The sequence below is a fragment of the Diadema antillarum genome, unplaced genomic scaffold (genome assembly GCF_040938485.1).
Source record: "Diadema antillarum isolate AM-2024a unplaced genomic scaffold, OU_Dant_1.0 scf00000006, whole genome shotgun sequence".
NCBI lineage: Eukaryota > Metazoa > Echinodermata > Echinoidea > Diadematoida > Diadematidae > Diadema > Diadema antillarum.
In genome coordinates this window covers 2,152,174-2,173,197 of record NW_027270895.1, presented here as the reverse complement: position 1 = coordinate 2,173,197, position 21,024 = coordinate 2,152,174, and the positions used below count along the sequence as shown (strand labels likewise).

Below are 21,024 nucleotides of genomic sequence, written 5' to 3'. Positions count from 1 at the left end.
AATCTTATTTAATGAAGGCTGATAACTAACTAAATAAAGTAATGCATCAAAATTACCAAATGTGTCAAGATAACACGCTTTTATTGCAAATAACAATGAGTGAAATAACTTGGTAAATAATGATATATACATAACTTTTCTAAAGGTTCCTAGGGTGAATGTAAGAGTAAATACCCATGATCATATAGAAACGACAGATAAGGCAGTCGTTATGAATGTTTTACATTCGTGAAGCGTATCTGTGAAATATAGCAATACTGATTCGCATTAGACCATTTAAAGTCTATTCTGTCTATGTTGTCAGACATTGTGGGATGGCAAACAAACTGTTTCTTTCCCTTTTGTCCGTACTAATCTCTTCCAAAATATTCAATAAAAGTTGTAATAGTTTTGTTAGAGTCCCTCACTTGTAAATATTTGTAGCAATTGCGAAGATGAGTATCGCTATATTCAATAGGCCTATATTGAATTTAAACACACAAGCTACTCTAATGAACGTATTAGTTAGAAAATGCTTAGAAAAAAATCGATGAAATACGTCGTACATGTGTCTAATGATATATATATATATATATATATATATATATATATATTCAAAACTATGAGAGGTAATTGTGCATATTTGGTGTCGAGTGGCTAGTAAAAAAAAAACCTCGCGTAATCATTACATAAGAAGAATTTCTCTTCACGAAAAAAAAAATGTTTTACTGTGTTTTTTGGCAAGATTCCAGAAAACTCGTCTTTCAGTCACTTGGCATCGTTGTAAAAGGAGAAAGTTGTACAAGTCTTAAACATGATTTAAAAAAATCATGGGAATTAACAGTCTGGAGTGAAAGCAGAGAATTTAATGAACAGGTGGGGGAAAATAGACGAAGTACAGGACTGTGTCCTCTTGTGGCCAAGGATAAACAATGAGCCCACCAGCAACAGGGTGAGAGTATGGTATTAAAACGGGCTCAGTCAAAAAAAAAAAATGAAAACCATTCGGAGTAGCAAATACGTCAGCCCACAACTAGAATTTTACAGGCCATTGCAATTCCTATCGCAACATATGAAATGTCAGATTTCGCGAAACCGGCTGATTATAAGAATATAGATGCATTTTGAAGTTTTTGAAGTTTGAAATTCCTAATAATGACATTGGACGATTATAAGACAAATGATGAGGCATAGGCCTAAAGTACTAGTGAAGCCCAATGCTTATTGCTCAATTCTAGTCATATGTAAGGGATAGCCAAAAGTGCCGATTTTTTGGCACATCACGAGAAGAAATCATATATGAAAACGGTTCTCACTGAGAGGAAGTCAAGGGAAGAGGTTGGGGAGTTAACATTCAGTCCACGATTATATTTTTGTGTTTCATTCCCCCTTAATGGGATTTTTTTACGTACTTTGCACAAATCCCGGCCCTGTTTATGTTGTTGAGTTGTTGATTACCACCTTTTTTTTCACTAGGAAATGATAAGGCTGCTTCGATGTTTAGTGTTGTGTCTCTCTGTGTTAAAACTCCTCGTATTTTACAGGTGAACAGTGCTTGGGATATAACATTGCTGCGTCTTCCCTCGTATGCAATATGGATTTCACCGAGCCGACTGTGTCGTCTACATCAACGCCTGATATTACTAGTAATGGCACCAGCATTGGTCCTCCCAGCGGTGGCGTGAATCTAACCTTGGCGTCACAGATCTTAAGCACCATTTCGCTGGTGTTGCTGATGCTGTCTATGGGTGTGACCATCAACTTCAAGGACATTAAAGAAACAGTTTGTAGATATTCAATTCAATTGAATTCAATACAGTTAGATTCAGTTCAATATAGGCGCTTCCATATATACACTCAGGGAAGAAAGTGAACACTTTTTCAAGTTTATATTTCTCATAGAATTTTTGGCTGAATGTTAATGTATTATATGTGACCCTGCACCTCAAAACAAACAAAAAGTCGCCAGACATGAATTTTTAGTTAAGACCATGTTCTGAAAGAGCAGACTTTAAGCTTTAAAATGATGTATAACTCAAATCAAATGGACTCTCCTAACCTATCTAAATATTGGAAAGAAAGCACAACTCAGGAAAAGTGTGAACTGAGAAAAGAGGCTCTGAAGTACAATGTCTATTCAAGCGCTTAATCTTTACCAAACCGTGCTGGCTGTGTGATGAATGGGACAAAAAACAGGAAGTAAACCACCAGAGTAAACAACAATGAAGGGATTATCAGATTAAACTGAAATTAAGCATGCCTCATTAACACATTCTGTCCATAATCAATGCCAACTGTCAAAGCGGTAGCACTATCCATTCAAAACTTATTAGAGTTGAAAGTGAAGAGTGTGGACAAGGTTTTTCAGAAATGAAAAAGGGATTCTAAAGACACACCTAATCACACTATTCTACCAGAAATGTTCGAGATAAACTGCTAAAAAAACACACTTTCCTGCCCGTTTTATAATACCAAATTTTAGCGTAATGTAAAAGAAGACCCGCTCTTTCAGAAAATATGAAAAAGTCAAGTTCGGCTAGGTTGACCCATTTCACTTATTTTCAGTCCTCACGCAAAATCAGTGTGTGCGACTTTATGTTCGTTTTGAGGTGCACAGTCACATATACCATATGAAAGGTAATTTAATGGGCTCTCAACTGACTAAGTCGATAAAAAAAATGAAACTTTACGCATGAGTGAATACCTTTGTTTTTCTCTCCCAAGGTACAAAAGTAAAAATTGCAAGAATGAACAAGTTGTCATTCATGCAGAAATGTTTTTCCCTGTAACAATAAGAACAAAAGACAAATTTATGACAATAAAAAATAATGTATTCAGTTGCAAACATTTTTTATTATACCCATGATCTCTGTTATATCTTTTGAGCCCAAAAAATCAATAAAGGCTAAAAATAAGGAAAATAAAGACCTTTCTGTCAAATCCAAATTCAAATGAAATGAAAAAACAAGCAATATCGACACAAATTGTAGGATTTTGAATTGATTTCTCAAATTAGGAAAGTTGTAAATTATATTTAGTTCTTCCATTTATCACATGAGTTCTTAAATTACAAAATTGAATGAATGAAATAAAGATATTTGTTCATTTAATCATCTTTTTGCTCTTACACTCTATGTCATTTGAAGTTTGAGTCGACAGAAAATTCTTATTTTCCCCCTCAAGTTTCACACTTTGATATTGTTTGAGGCTACAAAGGGATAAAGAGAAGAAAAAAACTATTTTTGCTATTTCATTCATGTCTTTCATTATGTTAAATTGGTCTTTTGTTATCACTGTTATCTTAAAAGGCATTTGCAAATTAAGGACAATGTGTCGATTTTTGCAATTTTTGTTTTTGTGACTTGGAGGACAAAAACAAACTTGTTCACTCACGAGTAAGGTTTCTCTTTATATTGACCCACCAAGGTGATAGCCAATTAAATCACCTTTAATATGGTATGTGATACATTCATTTGAGTATATGAATATAAGAACGACCATGGAAGTCCATGGAAGACCATTTCGAGTAAACTACAAAAAAAAAACTTCATATCTTTTTTATTTGTCCAATAATATTCTATTTAATTGTGATGGGAAGGCAACATTGTATTTACAAATTAGAACATATATTATTATAACAATTAACATTTAAATTAATTGTGGAGAGCCCATTTTGTGTGGTGGACTTGGGTCGTTCTTTGATTCATATACATGATATTCTGCTATAGAGATGAGAGAAGGATGAGAGAGGGCGCTATAATATGAATGTAAGAATGACCCAAGTCCTTCATTCTTACATTGATATAAGATTTAACTCATTCATTTCAGGCCCTTCCGGGGGCAATTAGGATTTATCATTTATACACAAGATGAGTCCATGCATAAGCTACAATTTCCCATGTCAAACTGAATTTGGCCAAAAATTGGATTTGGGTCGTTCTTATATTCAGGTCCTCATTTTCATAAAAATCTTCTATGAAAATTATGAACTTGAAAAAGTGTTTACTTTCTTTTTTGCTGAGTGTATAAATATGTATATTTTTTTTTCATTTTTTATTTTTTATATTTTCTTGACGGAGGGGGCTCCATTGGATGATATTTTTTTTTCTCAATACGTCAAGAACGACAGAAACGGAGATAGTAACATTCGGAAAGTTTTTGAAGGAGTCCTATTACCAGCAAAACTGATGTCATTAATGGATATGAATGTAGTCCTCTACATAATTATATCGTGTGGTTTCCACAAGGGTTTACTCGATCGATCGGCCCACTTGCTTTCATGCTTCCCATCAATGATTTCTCCAGCTCGTCAAATCTAAATCCTCTTAGAGACCATGAGTAATTAATCTAAATAGCGCGTCTGCCTCACGATCACGCGGCCCGGGTTCGAACCCGAGTCTGGACTGAGCAATGTTGTGTGTAAACATACCGTCCTCTCTAGCAAGAGGCAAAACACTCTGTCCCTCGGATAGGACATAAAATGGAGGTCCCGTGTATGAGAGAGTCACAGCTCATGCACGTAAAAGATCCCGCTTCATTCATTCATCGCAAAGAGCAGGGTGTCTAACCCGGTGAAGTGGTCCCACCCCACATCCAACTGGACCCCATGGAAGACCAACTTTGTGTAGCTGAATATGGGCTATCCAGCCATCTTCACAGACGGAAAATGAACAACAACAACAACAACAATTGATCAAAAATTAATATGCAAATTAGATAATATTTCAGCAAAAAAAAAAAAAAATGATAGGTTATGCACAGCAATGAAATAAATCCCTTCCGGGGCACATCAAAATTAATCATGAAAGCTGACTGGAAATTGGTTTTACTTTTTTACGCTTATATATTGAAAATGGCTTCTTATAGAAATACCACTTACACTTCTTTACAAACTGAAAGATATTTTTCCAAGTGATATTTTCCAAACATCGTACGGTACTTTACGCAAATAAGAAAAGTGTTTCTTAATACTTTGGGGTTCAGGCAGATTGAGCTTCAGTTTCAGAGGCCGTGGAAATTCGGGGACCAGTTAAGGGTGGGGATGGATTCGAAGCCAGCACTTCTTTTTTTTTTAACTCTTTCAAAAATCGAGAAAACATGGCAAAGGAATTAACAAAACCCATGACCAATAACATCGATAATTTAAACATTATCTTTTTGTGTTTGGAATCTATGACATTCTTTTTCTCCAGACCTAGGATGTAGAAGTATTGATATAAATGAAGTGAACATGGTTCATTTGCCTTGCCTTTTTCCGTCCGTAATTCTTCTTCTTGTTATTGATATCAGGTAAATTTATTAGATATCCTTGTTCTCATTGATTTTGTTTCACGTTATATATTCTATGAAATGAATTGAACTGTAGGAGCCGACTAGTACTTACAAGAATTGCTTTTTTTACCTAACCATTATTTCCGTAACCGAGAGATACCCAAGTTCTCTGTTTCTCTCATATTATCGCATTTAGTTTGTAGCTACACGTTATTATATTTCGAATTGTTATCTCATGATTTTTCTATTGCTTTCCAAGTGATATGTATGGTATTTGGTTTATCAATAAAGAAAATAGGCAGGTGAAAAGCGATTACGATGACCCTGACCTTTGACCAGTGTGAACCTGACATGAAGGAAAGTATAAAGTAATATATATATATTGTCACATACGGTATATTTATACGTAGATCATTGGTCGATGTTCTCTTCTTGCGTAGTTTCGTCATCCTGCCGCATTTTTCATCGGCATGGCGTCACAGTTTGTACTGCTGCCTCTCATCGGGTTCTGCCTCGGCCTGGCCTTGGAACTTGAAGCGGCCAGTGCCATATCGGTCCTCATACTGGCATGCTGCCCTGGTGGAACCAATTCTAATCTCTTTACATATTGGACAAAAGGAGACTTGTGCTTGAGGTAACATTTTCTCGTTGAAAGGGGCTTTTATGTGCACACGATCGTTCAAAAGTATTTCTGAGGCCAACTTATCTTTTGATGGCGGTTTTTTAATTAGATGTATTATTCGTTTAATCATTCATTCAATTGAAAAAGTAAACAGGGAACTCACATTCATATCGCACGGGCCTACTTCTCATTCGTGATTCCTATTTCAAATATCAAATGAGCTGTTCAGCAATACGCCGCAAAATCATATCGTATAGACAAGACCAAACAAACACCTTAATAACGAAACATTAATGAATACGTAAAAACATTACAGATGAGACATTGCAAAAGCTAATTCTTATAGCTGTCGTGATTTTTATCAATCAAAATCTAAATTCTATACTTCTTCCTTTTTTTCTTATCACTACCTTTTCAGTATGACTGAAAGAAAGTAACAAGTAAATGATCCCAACGACTTATCCTTGAAGTAATATACTTTCAAAGTAAAAACTCGTCCAGGCAGGAATGATATTGTATCAAAGAGTATACGAAGAAAAAGAAATAGGTAAGCCGAAATTTTCACACACGCAAGCTTTAGGCCGACATGGTCTTTCCATCTCTTCTTCTTTCCATATACCAGTGTATCCATGACAACAGTTTCCACGGCCGCCGCCATAGGGATGATGCCTCTAAATCTCTTTATCTATGCTCGGGTGTGGACGAATGATTCAACTGTGATTCCTTTTCTGAACATTTTTACGACCCTTCTCACTATTCTGATCCCCGTTTCCTTCGGAATATTCGTGAACTGGTGGAAGAAGGAGTGGACAACTTGGATTACACGTGTGAGTCAGAGTGGATAGGTCCACCAACGTTTTGAGATACGTGGGAGTAAAATAGGACGTACTTAGTACACAACATTGCGTTACCAGTACAGTTAGTTCCTTTACGAAATTGACTTACGAAGCTACGAAACAATTTCTTGGTTAATGGTAGTATTTCTTACAAGTATATAGTCAGAAATGTCTGAAGGACGAATGCTGTGAATATAACTGTCAAAGGTAATGTTATTTCAGAGTTAACATTGTCACCAATGTTTTGAATTCAATTCAATCTATATTTCCAATTCCCTATAATGAATATAGAAATACATGTGAATATGAGGAAATTATGTTAAAAATATGATATGAAATGATGAAATCATTGCCTCCCCCCCCAAAAAAAAAAAAAAAAATTGAGAATATGAAAAAGAAAAAAAAAACGATTTGGAAAACAAATAGCATAGGTAAATTAGGACACATATCCTTCTTCTTAGTGTGTAGTTCATAGAAAAACGGTATGTGCGTATAAAGCCAAAATAGGTTTGTTATGTTGCACCCTGAAATATAATGATTATTAACGATTCAAAAACGTATGAATACCAATTTCATTCTATTAAGAAAAACGTAATTTGAATACCATATCAAATTGAAAAGGAGACTCGTACATCGATATCTAAAAAAAAAATCAACACTTACTATCAACATGTTTTTTTTTCTGTGTTATGAAAGCATTACCAAATTGCATTTCAAATTTACTCAAACCGAAGATATCAAAAACAGGACCATAATGATTTAAGGAGTATTTGAATTTGTCAGTTGAAAAAAGCCTGCAAAGAAAATGATTGGACGACATTGAATTACAATTCTGCATATCAGAATTCAGAGAAAACTTATCTTGTAAATAAGATTTTAAAAAATATTATGATAACGTTCCATAACAGAACATATTTGTATTTTATTCAAATCTTTCAATTTAAGGGAATTACTGATTCGATGGTGATGCTCTTTAATTTCATTTGGTACAAATTTGAATACATTTTACCTATCAAAGTAACAAATGTTTTTTAATTTGGCAAGAATGCGCATTTCCCTGTATATAGAAAAACACGAGCATTATGAAGAGCTAACAAAATTTAACTGGGCAAGTAATATTTCATGATTCATGATCATTCCAGCTCAACTAGTTGATACAATGCCTAAAAGGTTTACACATGCAAAAAATTTCAAACGTATTTCACCAATTTTCTAAAGAATATCATCAGTAATAATATATTGCGCAAATTGCGTTGCACTTATATTCAAATTGAGTTTCTTGCACGTATAAAACTAATTATATTTTGGGCCACAATCGTTGTTTGAAAATTCATTTAAAATATCATTATAAGAGGCATTGGAGCGAGGTATCATGTGCATATGAAATTGTAAATTTATATATATTTTTTTTTTTGGGGGGGGGGAGTCACGGCAAGGTAGATAACGGACAGTAATTTGTAAATATTCTAGGATCTTCTTCCTTAAAAGGGCAGGCTAGTAACTGATCAGTGGTAATCAGTGGAAATGCTGGGAGATGATTGTTCCAATCCTTATGGGATTCATTCAAGAGTTCATTGTATATCTGTTGTTGTGTGAAAATGATTTGCTTCAGAATGGTCTCATATTCAAGTAATGTGCAGTTTAATGCTCCGTCACTGACCAGGGACGCTAACCTGGAAGCATTAATCTGCACATTACTTGAATATGAGACCATTCTGAAGCAAATCATTTTCACACAACAATAGATATACAATGAACTCTTGAATGAATCCCATAAGGATTGGAACAATCAACTCCCAGCATTTCCACTGATTCCCACTGATCAGTTACTAGCCTTCCCCTTTAAAAGCTGGTGAAAATTTTTTACTTACATTTTACCCGGTAAAATGCTAGAACTTAAGGAAAAGTTACATACCAATACAAAAAAAAAGAAAGTTCAGCAATATAACGTAGACATGTTTAACCACTTAGATCGATAACATAAAACCAACGCTTGTTCCATTTTCAATACCTTTCAAATGAAAAAAAAAAAAGGCTGTGGCTGGTTTAAGAAATATAGTTTTGGTTGTAGCTTTGGTTATTCATTAAAAAAAAGAATATTTTATTGTTCGTACAAACCAAATGATAAGTGGATATATTTGAGGCAGTACAGACGAAATATTTATTAAAATTTGTAACAATTTCACCGAGATAACAAATGATCGGTACCATTATATGAAAAAGCTTATTTTTTTATTTGGACAATCTTTTCTTTCCCCCAAAGCAGCATTTATAAATTTCCATTTGAGTCAAACTTCTTCAAATAAAAGCCCTTATTTGCTTCTACATGCACAAAAAGTAACTTTATCACGTATCATTTCGTAGTTCGATTCATGGGGAGAGATATTTATGTCTTGAAATATTTTTTTTTTCGATAAGTACTAGAGGTTCACTTCTAACCCATGATTTTCTGATATATTGGTTCATGGTATTCTTGATTTTTCTCTTGGCTAATGGGTAAATGCATAGATCATAAAGATCAGTGAGTATTTCGCAAAACACGCTGTACGCTCTTTCAGGGTCATGGTCTTGATACTCATGATACTTTCGACCAATCCGCGTGTGCTACATTAGCGCTATAAGTATAGGGAAATTTTCTTTGGTAACTTTCCTGAATATATTTGGCTTCTTACTGTTATGTTTTTCTTCAGAAAAATAATAATGTGAGAAATATCGATAAGTGATCAGAAATGTCATCACGATGCCTGACAGAGTGGTCATGGTGTTATCATTTTGTGAATACATTGTCAATAATTGTTGCTGACATAGCGATGACGCGAGTTGATCTGTCTATTATTAAAGAGGTATAATTCAAGAAGAAACCGTTACATTACCAAACCCCAATGTCTGTAAACTTACGACTTTTTTTTTAGTCAAGTCAAAGTCAAAGTCTCCCATGAAATATACTCAATTTTGTTTCATGTTGATGCACTTTTCAGTTTTTGTAAAGAAAGAAGTGAATGTGGAAATTGAATATTTAGGTTGGCGTATGATATATTTACTGTATTTTTTTTTCATTTATGCTGTACTCTCTTCTTTTCTGATGTATGATACTGAAAAACCAATAAGAAATTTAAAAAGTACACGTAGATACAGCAGTGGCAAAGGGTTAATAATTCCGCTATGGTTGAGACGGATGGGCCGTTTGGTGGGGGAAAAACATCTAGTGATCTATAGTTTTCTACGTTCTCTCACTAACACACACCAGATATCATTGAGTCTAGTGGTCATCACGCTCCTTGGAACGATTACCGTCGGTATACTTCTGAATCCCTATTTCTACAAAGCCGGGTGGGGATTGTGGCTGTGCTCCATTATTCATCCAGCACTGGGCATCGCCATAGGCTACGGGTTCGCCCTCTTGCTCCGACAGCCTCACGCCAAATGCCGTGCTATCGCCTTCGAGACCGGCTCGCAGAACGTGGGACTTGCCTGGACGCTGACCTTTCTCTCCTTCGCCGAATCGCCGCTCTTTCTGGATATGCTACTCTACCCAGCGCTCTACCCAGTTTTCAGCCTCCTCGAGTTCATCATAGTGGTCGGGTTGTACAGGTGTCTGGTAAATATGCGGGAAGGCAAAAGAGGGGAGGCTGATGACAACATCGAAATCGTTCGAGTCGAGGTCAAGGAATCGGATGGCGATGGCACCGAAACGAAGAACAAAATTGGTGACTCAGTGTACAATCAAGAGGTAGACACAAAAATTGAAACCATACCAGCTGAACTCAGTTAGAAATAAGAATACATTCAATATCATTTTGTCATTCTCAATACTGAAAACGTATTCCTGTGGGTACCTACAAACTCTGCGAGATGTGTATCTTATAGATCATAAATAAAAATACATGGTCCTGGTTTGCTTTAAGATTAACATTCAATTGTAAGACAATGTTGGAATAAAATGTTATCCCTCAATTTCTCAAAGTTCACAAAAAAAGCCATTTAAGTCATGTGGTTGTTTGGAGCTGCCTTGGTAGGTTTCAACTTACGCTCAGTATTACGAAAGCAATTGTTGACCTTGAATTATTTTCACATTGTTTCGGTAGAAACTTGTTCATAGAGGGTTCTTTATCTTGAAGAGAGTCACCTTCCTTGTACACATTGGTCAGTTTTAAAGCACAGCGAAAGGTTAATGCCATCCTGAGATTAAAGCTGGCTGACTAGATTGACTAGATCATTGACTAGATTCCGGAGAGACTGAAGGTCAGCGGAAATAATATCATAACAATTTTGAGAAAACCAAATAAATGCAATGTACACTCAGCAAAAAAAAAAAGAAAGTAAACACTTTTTCCAGTTCATATTTTCATGGAAGATCTTCATAAAAATCATTGTGTCACATACCATATAAACGGTTATTTAATTGGCTATCAACCTGGTAGGTTTATACAAAAGGAAAATTTACGCATGAGTGAACACATTCATTTTTGTCCTCCAAGGCACAAAAGTAAAAATTGCAGAAATTCCCATAATGAAATTAATATACAAATGCCCTTCAAGATAACAATGATAGTAAAAGACCAATGTAGCGCAATGAGAGACATGAATGAAATAGCAGAAATATATTTTCGTCTCTTGTTTCTCTTTATACTCTCAAACATAGTAACATAGTGGGGAAAGTGAAGGGGGAACATGGGCATTTTCTGTCAACTCAAAGTTTAAATGACACAGGGAGTAAGCCGCAAAGGTGATAAAATGGGCAGAATTTCTTTATTTCCTTTAAGAAATTAAAGCATTCATTAGACAAATTCAAGAACCAAATATTATTTTCAAATTTTCTTAAATTGGAATAGCATTTCAAATTTCTACCATCATTGTTACCATTGCTTCTTCTCTTATGTCTTTTGAATATTGAATTGACGGAAGATTCTTCATTGTCCTCCGTTATTTTTTGCATTTCTTTATCTTTGGAGGGTTTAGGAGACATAATGGGGATCATAGTTTGACTTTTATAAATCAATTTGCAATTTTTACTGTGTCGAATCTGTGTTTTGTTTCATTGTTATATGGAAGAGCACATGCGCTTGAATAACAACTTGTCCGTTTTTGCAATTTTTACTTTTGTGCCTTGGAAGAGAAAAATGAACGTGTTCACTCGTGCGTAACGTTTCCCTCTTTATTGACCTCATAGGTTGATAGCCAATTAAACTACCTTTAACATATTATATAAAACAATAATATTAGCCAAATAATCTATTAGAAAGATGAAGTTAAAAAAAGTGTTTACTTTCTTGTTTTGCTGAGTGTACTTTACTCTTGTGTTGCTCACAACTTCTATTACCCTTTGATATTTCTTTTATGTCCTTCTAAAACCTAGTGCTTAATGAATTACAGTTGTTTTCAATTATCTATATAATACGTATTGTTTTATGCCTATATCTCAATAAAAGGAAATAAAATAGAAAAACTTTTCAGGACCACTATTACTTCACATTTTGCTTCTTTATCAAATTTCAGCCTAGAAATGCCCATCTCATACACTGTGATATTGTTAATTGAAACTGGAACAGAAAAAAAATGCAAAATCGGACTGACATGTTTGTCAGTTTATGGTTGTCATGGCAACCAGCAATAGCAGATATAGCTAAATTATAATATTTCAAAATGTTTGCAAGATTTTAGGAAAAGTTACAGTTTTATAGCAAAATCCCTGTTACTCTTTTTAATCTCCTCACACTTTGAAACATTTGACCATATTACTCTATTTACGACTGCGACCAGTTATTATTCAGGGAACGCAACTTTAGTATGTAATCCGTGATTAATGATTAAAACCCACATAAGCAGGCCTTAATGAATTTCCTTATTTTCCTAATAATGTAATTTAAAATGCTACGCTTAAAAATGGTACGCTAAAAAATGGTATGCTTAAAATGGTACGCTCTAAATACCGTATAGCTTGTAAAATGTGAACATCTTACCCCTTCCAAAACTAATTAAAGTCAGAGAGAATTAAAGGGTGCATTTTCATGAAAGAGGAAGAAAAAAGGACTCTGAGGGCGTACTAGTCACAGGGTTGTGCAGAAATATCGATGAAAAGTCAAAATGAAAGCAGTGCTTTTCATATGTATCCATATATATGACTGCTGCAGAGGGAGATGGTAAAACTATTTGCACCGAGGTGATTTCTCAACAGTGCTATGTCCCGAGACGAAGTCGAGGGACATGGCACTGTTGAGAAATCACCGAGGTCAAATAGTTTTACCATGGCCCGAAAGAAAGCAGTCGATATTTGTTTTATATCCCTCTCGAGCATTTTACTAGAGTGATGATGGTTCCCTTTGGAAAAATTTGCAGGTTTCCTGACGTTAAATCTAACGTTAATAGGCCGTAGCAGTGCAGCAGCAGTGCGTGCAGCGCGTAGCGAACGACACCGTTGGTTCCTACACACGAGCTACACTACAGCGTGCAAAACTCCGAAAGATCGAGGAGGTCCAGAACTACGTTAGAAGTAGGCCTATTAACAAAGCGGCTTGGTTACCCACATCAGCTTCAAAATCGCTTTTAGTTTATTCCTAATTTGTACCTGATCTGATATGGTGTCCTTCTGCTGCAATCATTCCTCCGTTACTTGAAGCGCAGTCACTTTGTCAATAATGAGCTGAACTGCATTGATCACACTAACGAATACACATACACACACGCCATCGCATCACAGATTTCTGTAATGCCGTCGCGCAATTCCAAAGCGCTGCTAGCGCTAGCTACAAGCCACGCGTACGCACAGGACTGTCGCTCAAAAGTATCGCTACTACGCGCACTGCGTACATTCTTAAGTGAGAAACGTAGATATCGATCACACGATCACGATTGGGTGCAGATCGTGGATTCCCAAAAGTACTATATCCCGCTGGCTAGTAACCAATTGCACCGCATCCAGCTGCTCGTAGCTAGCTAGTAAAACTACACCATGTTCGTGCTCTGTACAATCCTATGGCAAGAAGCTTTACATGAGGGATATAAATATAAATATATATATATATATATATATATATATATTGTATGCATGCATATAATGGTTAAAAACGCTACTATCGTTATCATCATTTCTGTTTTGCTTTAATCCATCGAATTTTGATAGTACGTAGAGAAATAAATGGTTATTTTCTCCAGGTGAAACTTAAAAAATTGAGTCGATCATGCAAAAGATATATTACGATATATATATATATATATATATATATATATATATATATTATAGATACATTTTTGGTCAGTAATTAGGATCTTACATCGGGGAATTTTGAATGGGCTGGTCATATCAATCGGGTTTTTATCACCTCTGAACGAATGACTTTTTCTTTTAATAACGAGATGTTGTATTTACATGTTTCATCATTCCACAATCACAAATAGTTTCGAAGCACATGCATCAATTTTCTAGGCGTGAACTTTTGTCGATACTTAAACACTGTTAGCACATCAGTTGCGCTTGTGTATGCAACCAAAACGGCTTATAATCAAGGATCTGCCTTTACATCTCGGCCTTTGTTTTGTAACTGTATTCGTGGATGTGCATGGACTTATAGGGGCATTTTATGACGAATTCTGTTCATTTTTCGTCTTTGCCAATATCACACAATAGATTGCTTGATACGCAAACAACCACAACGACAGGTGATGGTAGCAAGAAAACCTAGACGGACTCTTTGCAGAATTCTTTTCATTATTTTTTTTTTCCAGCTGGGCATCACGAGATTTTGTATCCTAATATCCAGGAATTGCAAAACTGAAAAAAAAATGCTTAACGATTGAATGGCTTGTTCGCCGAAAACTTCACTTCATCTCTTGTATTGTTGCTTTCATTCAATCTACAGTATAATTGATTGATAACAAATGTTCTTTTTAATGAATTCCAAGTATAGCTGCTCATACATGCAAACACATAGTGTACGTTAGAGACATATTTCATACCGACGTTTGCATGTTCTGGCGGCAGAAAAATTGTAGCCTATGCTGATCCTGAAACTCTCGGGGAAAAACATAGGTTTGAACGTTAACATAAGTTTTTGTTTGATGTATGACCCTCCATGTCTTGTAAGTGCCTATTGACAACAGGTTTATGGGTGCATGCCGTTTGTTTTTATATAAACATTAGCGAGGCTCTCATAGATTAGTTCTCGATTGAAAAAAACAAACAAACAGAGTGGCATTTTCGAGAAACCTCGTGTGTGATATTTCAGGCATTTGTTTGGTGGCTATTTTGCTAAAATGTGATCCCGAGCTTTGCTGACCGAGCCGCAAACAATATTAACAAAGATATTTAAAAGGATGATCAAACACTCAAGTATCGAACATACGAAAATTATGTACGTCACAAATAGATTCACTATCAAGACTATGAAGATAGGTATGAACAAGCATCACTATGGCAATAAGCCATTTACAATATTTTTTTTTCGTTGCAATGAAAAGTTGGTTATATTGCTCAAGGAATAGCAATACAGGGAAGAGGTTGAAAGGCCATTGAACCAGATGACACAAGTCAGTATGGGTTTTCCTCTACACCGCTACACAAATTTCGCAAACAAACAACACACCACTTGCTCTCTCTGTGTAGGCCCCTGACATCTTCTCATGTTATAGTTTAATCATAGTCTCAATTTTAGCAGTTCTTTCCTCATTTCCCACTTTCTCTTTCAAAAGTATTTTTGGTTGGTTCCCTTGCTTAATCATCGTACATGATCATTCACCAAACACTTTATGGTACTTGTCCTGACTATGCTAGCATCCGTTGAGTATATTATTACAAGTACAATGTATTCAGAAAAGGGCCTTTCCGCAGTATATTTTGCTTTGATGAATTATATATACTATGCATTTTGCAAACTGAAAATATGTCTTACAAATTATATACATACACTTTATTTAGTTTGTTTCTAGTCCTGAAATCCCTAGTATCAAAACTCACCGGGTATTATCTTGCATTCAAAGTCTGTATCAGCATATTATGTAACCGTGCATCACATTACAAACAAAAGTCGCGCTCCTTGATTTTACGTGAGGACTCAAAACAGGTAAAATGGGTCAACTAAGTCAATCTTGAGTTTTCATATTTTCTGAAAGAGCTTTCTTTCTTCTACATTATTATTTACTTTGGGATCATAACACGAATGGGAAAGTGTGTTTTCAGCAATTTTTGTACAACCCCTTTTTTGGGGAGAGTAGAATGATCAGGTTTGTAATAGAGGCCCCCTTTCATTTCTTGAAATCCTTTGTACACTCTTCACTTTCAAGTCTAATAACTTTAGAAAGGATAATGATACTGCTTTGAAAGTTGGCATTAATCATGGAGAGAATGTGTTAATAGAACATGCACATTTTTCAGCTTAATCTGACAATCGCTTTATTGTTGTTGCTCCTGTCGTTAACATCCTGTGTTTTGTCCCTTTCATCGCACAACTAGCGCAGCTTGGTGACAGATTAAGCGCTTGAATAGACCCTGTACTTCAGAGCCTCTTTTCTCAGTTCACACTTTTCCAGAGTGAGTGCTTTCTTTCCAGTATTTAGGTAGGTTAGGGGAGTCCATTTGAGTTGAGTTATACATCATGGATTTTAAAGACTAGAGTCTGCTCTTTCAGAATTTGTCCTTAACTAAAAATCCATGTCTGGCGACTTTTTGTTGGTTTTGTGGTGCAGCAACGGTGGACGGTCACATATATTGTATACGGTGTGAATGTGTGTGTCTGTGTGTCTTTGTGTGTCGTTTCTGTGTTTGAAGAATTTATATCCACTGACATTAAACGAACTCTATACCCAATGAATTTGATAACATGAAGAGTTTGTTTGCAAAAACCGATAAGTCCATATTTGCCAAAGGTCAAGAAAAATGAAGAAAATAATACGAAAATCATTGCTTCTTTTTACCATAACTTCAAAAATGTACCTTTATATGCAGTGACCAATACATCATTTAAAAGGTATTATTTTGTACTTTGTGACAAAGACCGTACTTCAAAATCTTCAAAAATGGACTTATCGGTTTTTGCGAACAAACTCTTCAAATATATCCATACAATAACCCCCATACGAAAATGGAATAATCTTTGTGTTGATGAGGATAATAATGGTCCCCCTGTACACTTACTTATAGGTCAGAGCTGAAATGGACTGTGCTCCATTACACAACAGGAATCCTATCTCTTGTCGTTTGCTCTGCTTTTCGGGTGAGTTGCATTTCATATCCATTAAATACATTTATTTCGAAACATACGTGAGACATATGTTTATGATAATAAACCCTTACTTTATTCTTTTTCTTCTAAAACTAAGCTTTCTAGCAATACAAGAATATTTTTCATTGCTCGAACAATCCGACCACTCTTAAGTTTTTCATGAATACATTTCAGACTATAAATGGCAAAGTGAAAGTGGCTCACCAATGCATGCCTATGCACGCAACGCTCCCAGCGGCTCATCCGCATTATGAAATCTTAGAGGTAATGGCCAATCGTAAGATGATGAACGAGTTGTATTTTTTTTTTTACTTTACCATGAACACTTTCAACGTTTTTGGATCGTAAATAATGGGTTATAGTTAGAAGCAGCTATCAAAGTGTATTGTTTTACCAAAGGCTGTAGTCTGGACTCTTCCACAATAGCGTAATATTGACAGTGAGAGAAATGTGCTAAAATGCCAACAGGAAAGAGAGTTTACTATTAAAAAAAAATCATCAAACAGAGCCCATGAGTCACAAAGTGATTGCTCGAAGAATAATACATACAGCTGTATTGGCTTATAAGCGCTTGTGACATCCCATGTAGGAACCTATCTTCGTTCATGAGAACCGAAAATTTACGATGATTCTGAACTCTCGCTCACGTCATATACATGTATATAAATAAATGTTTCTGAAAGGATTTTGCATCACAATGTGACTTCGATTATTTTGATTTAATAATGGCGTAATGCAAAATTTAATTGATCAGACGTGAAAATCTATACATTCCGAAGCACTCAGTCGCCCGGCCAGTATGAAGTAAAATGAATGGTTTTCCTAAAGTATGATCAGTAATCAATTTTGGCACCCCCTCCCCGCTCCCCCTCCAAAAAAAAAATAAATAAAATAAATGAATAGATAAAATTGTTCCGATGCGCTTGGTGTGGGCCCCTCGTAGAAAGATAGATTGATGAAATAAAAGATTGAAACAGCAACAACAGCAACAAAATGTTTGGCAGCCCACTATCAAAGAGACAGACGGACTAACATGTACATAAAAGCAACAACAAACACACACACACACACACACACGAACAAACATGAAACGAGACTGGGAAAGCAATAAGGCTATTTTGAAGGGACTGACTTGACAACACAATAGGAAACAAGACTAGCATAACGGGATAACAAAATAGACAGGAATATACAACAGAGACAACAAGGTTTGACGAAGAAGAAAGAAAAAAGTTCAACTTTTTCTTATATCCAAAACGGATCGTATTATACTCGAAAACAAACACCTCAACTGCGAACTATAAGGCAATAGTAACGATAAGATTAAAAGGCGTTAATGCAGACTTTATAAAGTCCGTAAACTTATCCAATTCTGGGGGAGTAGTCACTCTAAATAAATAATATATATATATATATATATATATATATATATATATATAATATCCAAAAACTTAAATCTCTTTTTAAAAGAATATATGTGACCCTGCACCTCAAAACAAACAAAAAGTCGCCAGACATGAATTTTTAGTTAAGACAATATTCTGAAAGAGAAGACTAAGCTTTAAAATGATGTATAACTCAAATCAAATGGATTCTCCTAACCTATCTAAATATTGGAAAGAAAGCACAAACTCAGGAAAAGTGTGAACTGAGAAAAGAGGCTTTGAAGTACAGTGTCTATTCAAGCGCTTAATCTTTACCAAACCGTGTTGGCTGTGCGATGAATGGGACAAAAAACAGGAAGTAAACCACCAGAGTAACAGCAATGAAGGGATTATTAGATTAAATTGAAATTAAGCATGCCACATTAACACATTCTGTCCATAATTAATGCCAACTTTCAAAGCAGTAGCACTATCCTTTCAAAAGTTATTAGAGTTGAAAGTGAAGAGTATGGACAAGGTTTTTCAGAAATGGAAAAGGGATTCTGAAGACACACCTAATCACACTATTCTACCAAAAATGTTCGAGATAAACTGCTAAAAAAAAAACACTTTCCTGCCCGTTTTATGATGCCAAATTTTAGCATAATATAAAAGAAGACCCGCTCTTTCAGAAAATATGAAAAAGTCAAGTTCGGCTAGGTTGACCCATTTCACTTATTTTCAGTCCTCACGCAAAATCAGTGTGTGCGACTTTATGTTCGTTTTGAGGTGCACGGTCGCATATAGAAAGAGTAGATTTTGTAATAATTCAAGGAACTCCAGTACTTTAGCAGTAATAGCACTCTATTCAGTCAGTATCGTTTGATGAGTCTTGTCCCAAGCTGAAATTCCGTAATTAAGGAAAGGTTATATCAATGAGGAATATGACATCTCAGTTTGTTCTTGACACCTATATTACGGATAATGATTTTACCAATATGATTAATTTCATTTTCAAACGAGAGTTTATTATTTGCACTCACAGTAAGACCAAGAAATTTGAAATATGATATACTTTCTGAATTAAAATCATCCAGAACTATAGCTGAACTAGAAACAAAAATTACTGAAAAGTATGTATCTACACTCACAGTAAGACCAATAAATTTGAAATATGATACACTTTCTGAATCAAAATCATCCAGAACTATTTCTGAACTAAATTTAGAAACAAAAATTACTGAAAAGTATGTATGGGACCGTGCATCACAAAACCAACAAAAATCACACCCCTTGATTTTATATGAGGTCGTAGGTTTGAATCCTCCTCGAGTATAATTCTTATGTATGCCTCTGAATTCTTTTTGTCATTATAATTGCTACTAACACTGACCAATTTTGCGGTAATCAACGTCAATGTAGAACATTCTTTTTCCAATCAGTTCTAATAAAAGAACCTGTTGGAAGAATTCTATGAATGTTTAGCTGATTTTTATAAGGCCCAAATAATTTTACGACGACAATATTAATACATTGAGAATAGTCGTAACTATGACTTATCATCATTATCATATGTTATCTTCATATATTGATCCCATAACTCACCCAGCAAATAGCCGCTGAGAAAACAAAAACCCATAAATTGTCATATACAGAAAATGTAATTCAGAATATAGCCATTTTAACTACTTTGCCACCATTTGTCGTGAACTCTATCCAGCAACGCATACATGACGATAACTCAAATTTAACGAGTATGTTATCTGTATTTTAAAGTTGTAGTAAATACGTTTTCGCCTTTCCCGGTTATATAAGAAAAAATGAATATCTGAATTTTTTGTCAGAAAATCGATAAATCAGACAATCAAAGATGTTATATCATATTTATCAAATCTGCTCAGAAACCTGCATGTATACTTGACTGCACTTTGACCTAGGAGTACAAGACCCGTCCGGGTTGGCTACCTTTCCAGGCTGGATTTTTCCAGACGACCTACACATTCTTTTTAATCATTATTGTGCAATGTTTCATTTCTATGCATTCTTTGGAGAGAAGGATTAAAAAGAAAAAGAATGATTCCAGATTATAATTCACTTAAAGTATGGTGAACGAGAAAAAAAAAGGACGATATTCATAAACAAGGTCATTAATATATATTTCTGGAAAGCTTAAGTCTCCAGGAAAATGAATAATTAACTTTCAAAAGGTGAAAACGTCTCTAGAACGATGGAGAGATGGTGTTTTAAGAACCTTTTTAGACCACCTGAACCCGATCTGACGGCGAAATTTTGGTGACCAAATTATGACCTCACGAAATGAACGAATCAGCCCTGCGCTTATGATACGCTGTGCTACGCGGCGCCCTGGTTCAAAACGTGACTTCCGCATGATGACCCGAGTGCAGCGAGGTGTCTTGTTCACACAAGCACAAGTAAGTAAAAATTTCACTTATTGAATCCATTTTCCTCAGAATTACAATTAAGTATACAGATGACAAACTTTTTAGACTTCTACTTGCGCTTTCGCGTCTTAGTCTCGACTCTCAAACGGCTCGCAGTAAGACTAGGCACTCTAACTTTAGAACCAGAACTCTGAACTAGGTTCTACGTAGTAGGCGACGATGTACTCGTAATCAAGGCCTAAGTTAGATGATCTGTTAGATCAAACGTCAACCGTTCGCTTTTATAGACGTGCAAGGTCAATATTTTAGGAAGGTTTGGCTTTATTTCCTGCTATA

The 21,024-nt window shown here is 35.4% G+C and overlaps 1 protein-coding gene across 1 annotated transcript; it reads left to right on the top strand.

Annotated features, from left to right (window-relative positions):
* The first annotated feature begins 1,573 nt into the window (after nucleotides 1-1,573).
* On the top strand, nucleotides 1,574-10,480 carry LOC139715744 (ileal sodium/bile acid cotransporter-like). Its single transcript, XM_071627297.1, has 4 exons — nucleotides 1,574-1,762; nucleotides 5,691-5,884; nucleotides 6,495-6,699; nucleotides 9,956-10,480. Exons 1-4 carry the CDS (start codon nucleotides 1,574-1,576, stop codon nucleotides 10,478-10,480), a joined length of 1,113 nt encoding a protein of 370 aa, XP_071483398.1.
* The last annotated feature ends 10,544 nt before the right edge of the window (nucleotides 10,481-21,024 follow it).

Excerpts from the sequence above, each read along its gene's own strand:
- LOC139715744 (XM_071627297.1), top strand. The coding sequence starts at position 1,574 with ATGGATTTCACCGAGCCGACTGTGTCGTCTACATCAACGCCTGATATT. Across the intron at positions 5,885-6,494 it reads AAAGGAGACTTGTGCTTGAG|TGTATCCATGACAACAGTTT; the intron begins GTAACATTTTCT and ends TCCATATACCAG. Across the intron at positions 6,700-9,955 it reads GGACAACTTGGATTACACGT|ATATCATTGAGTCTAGTGGT; the intron begins GTGAGTCAGAGT and ends AACACACACCAG.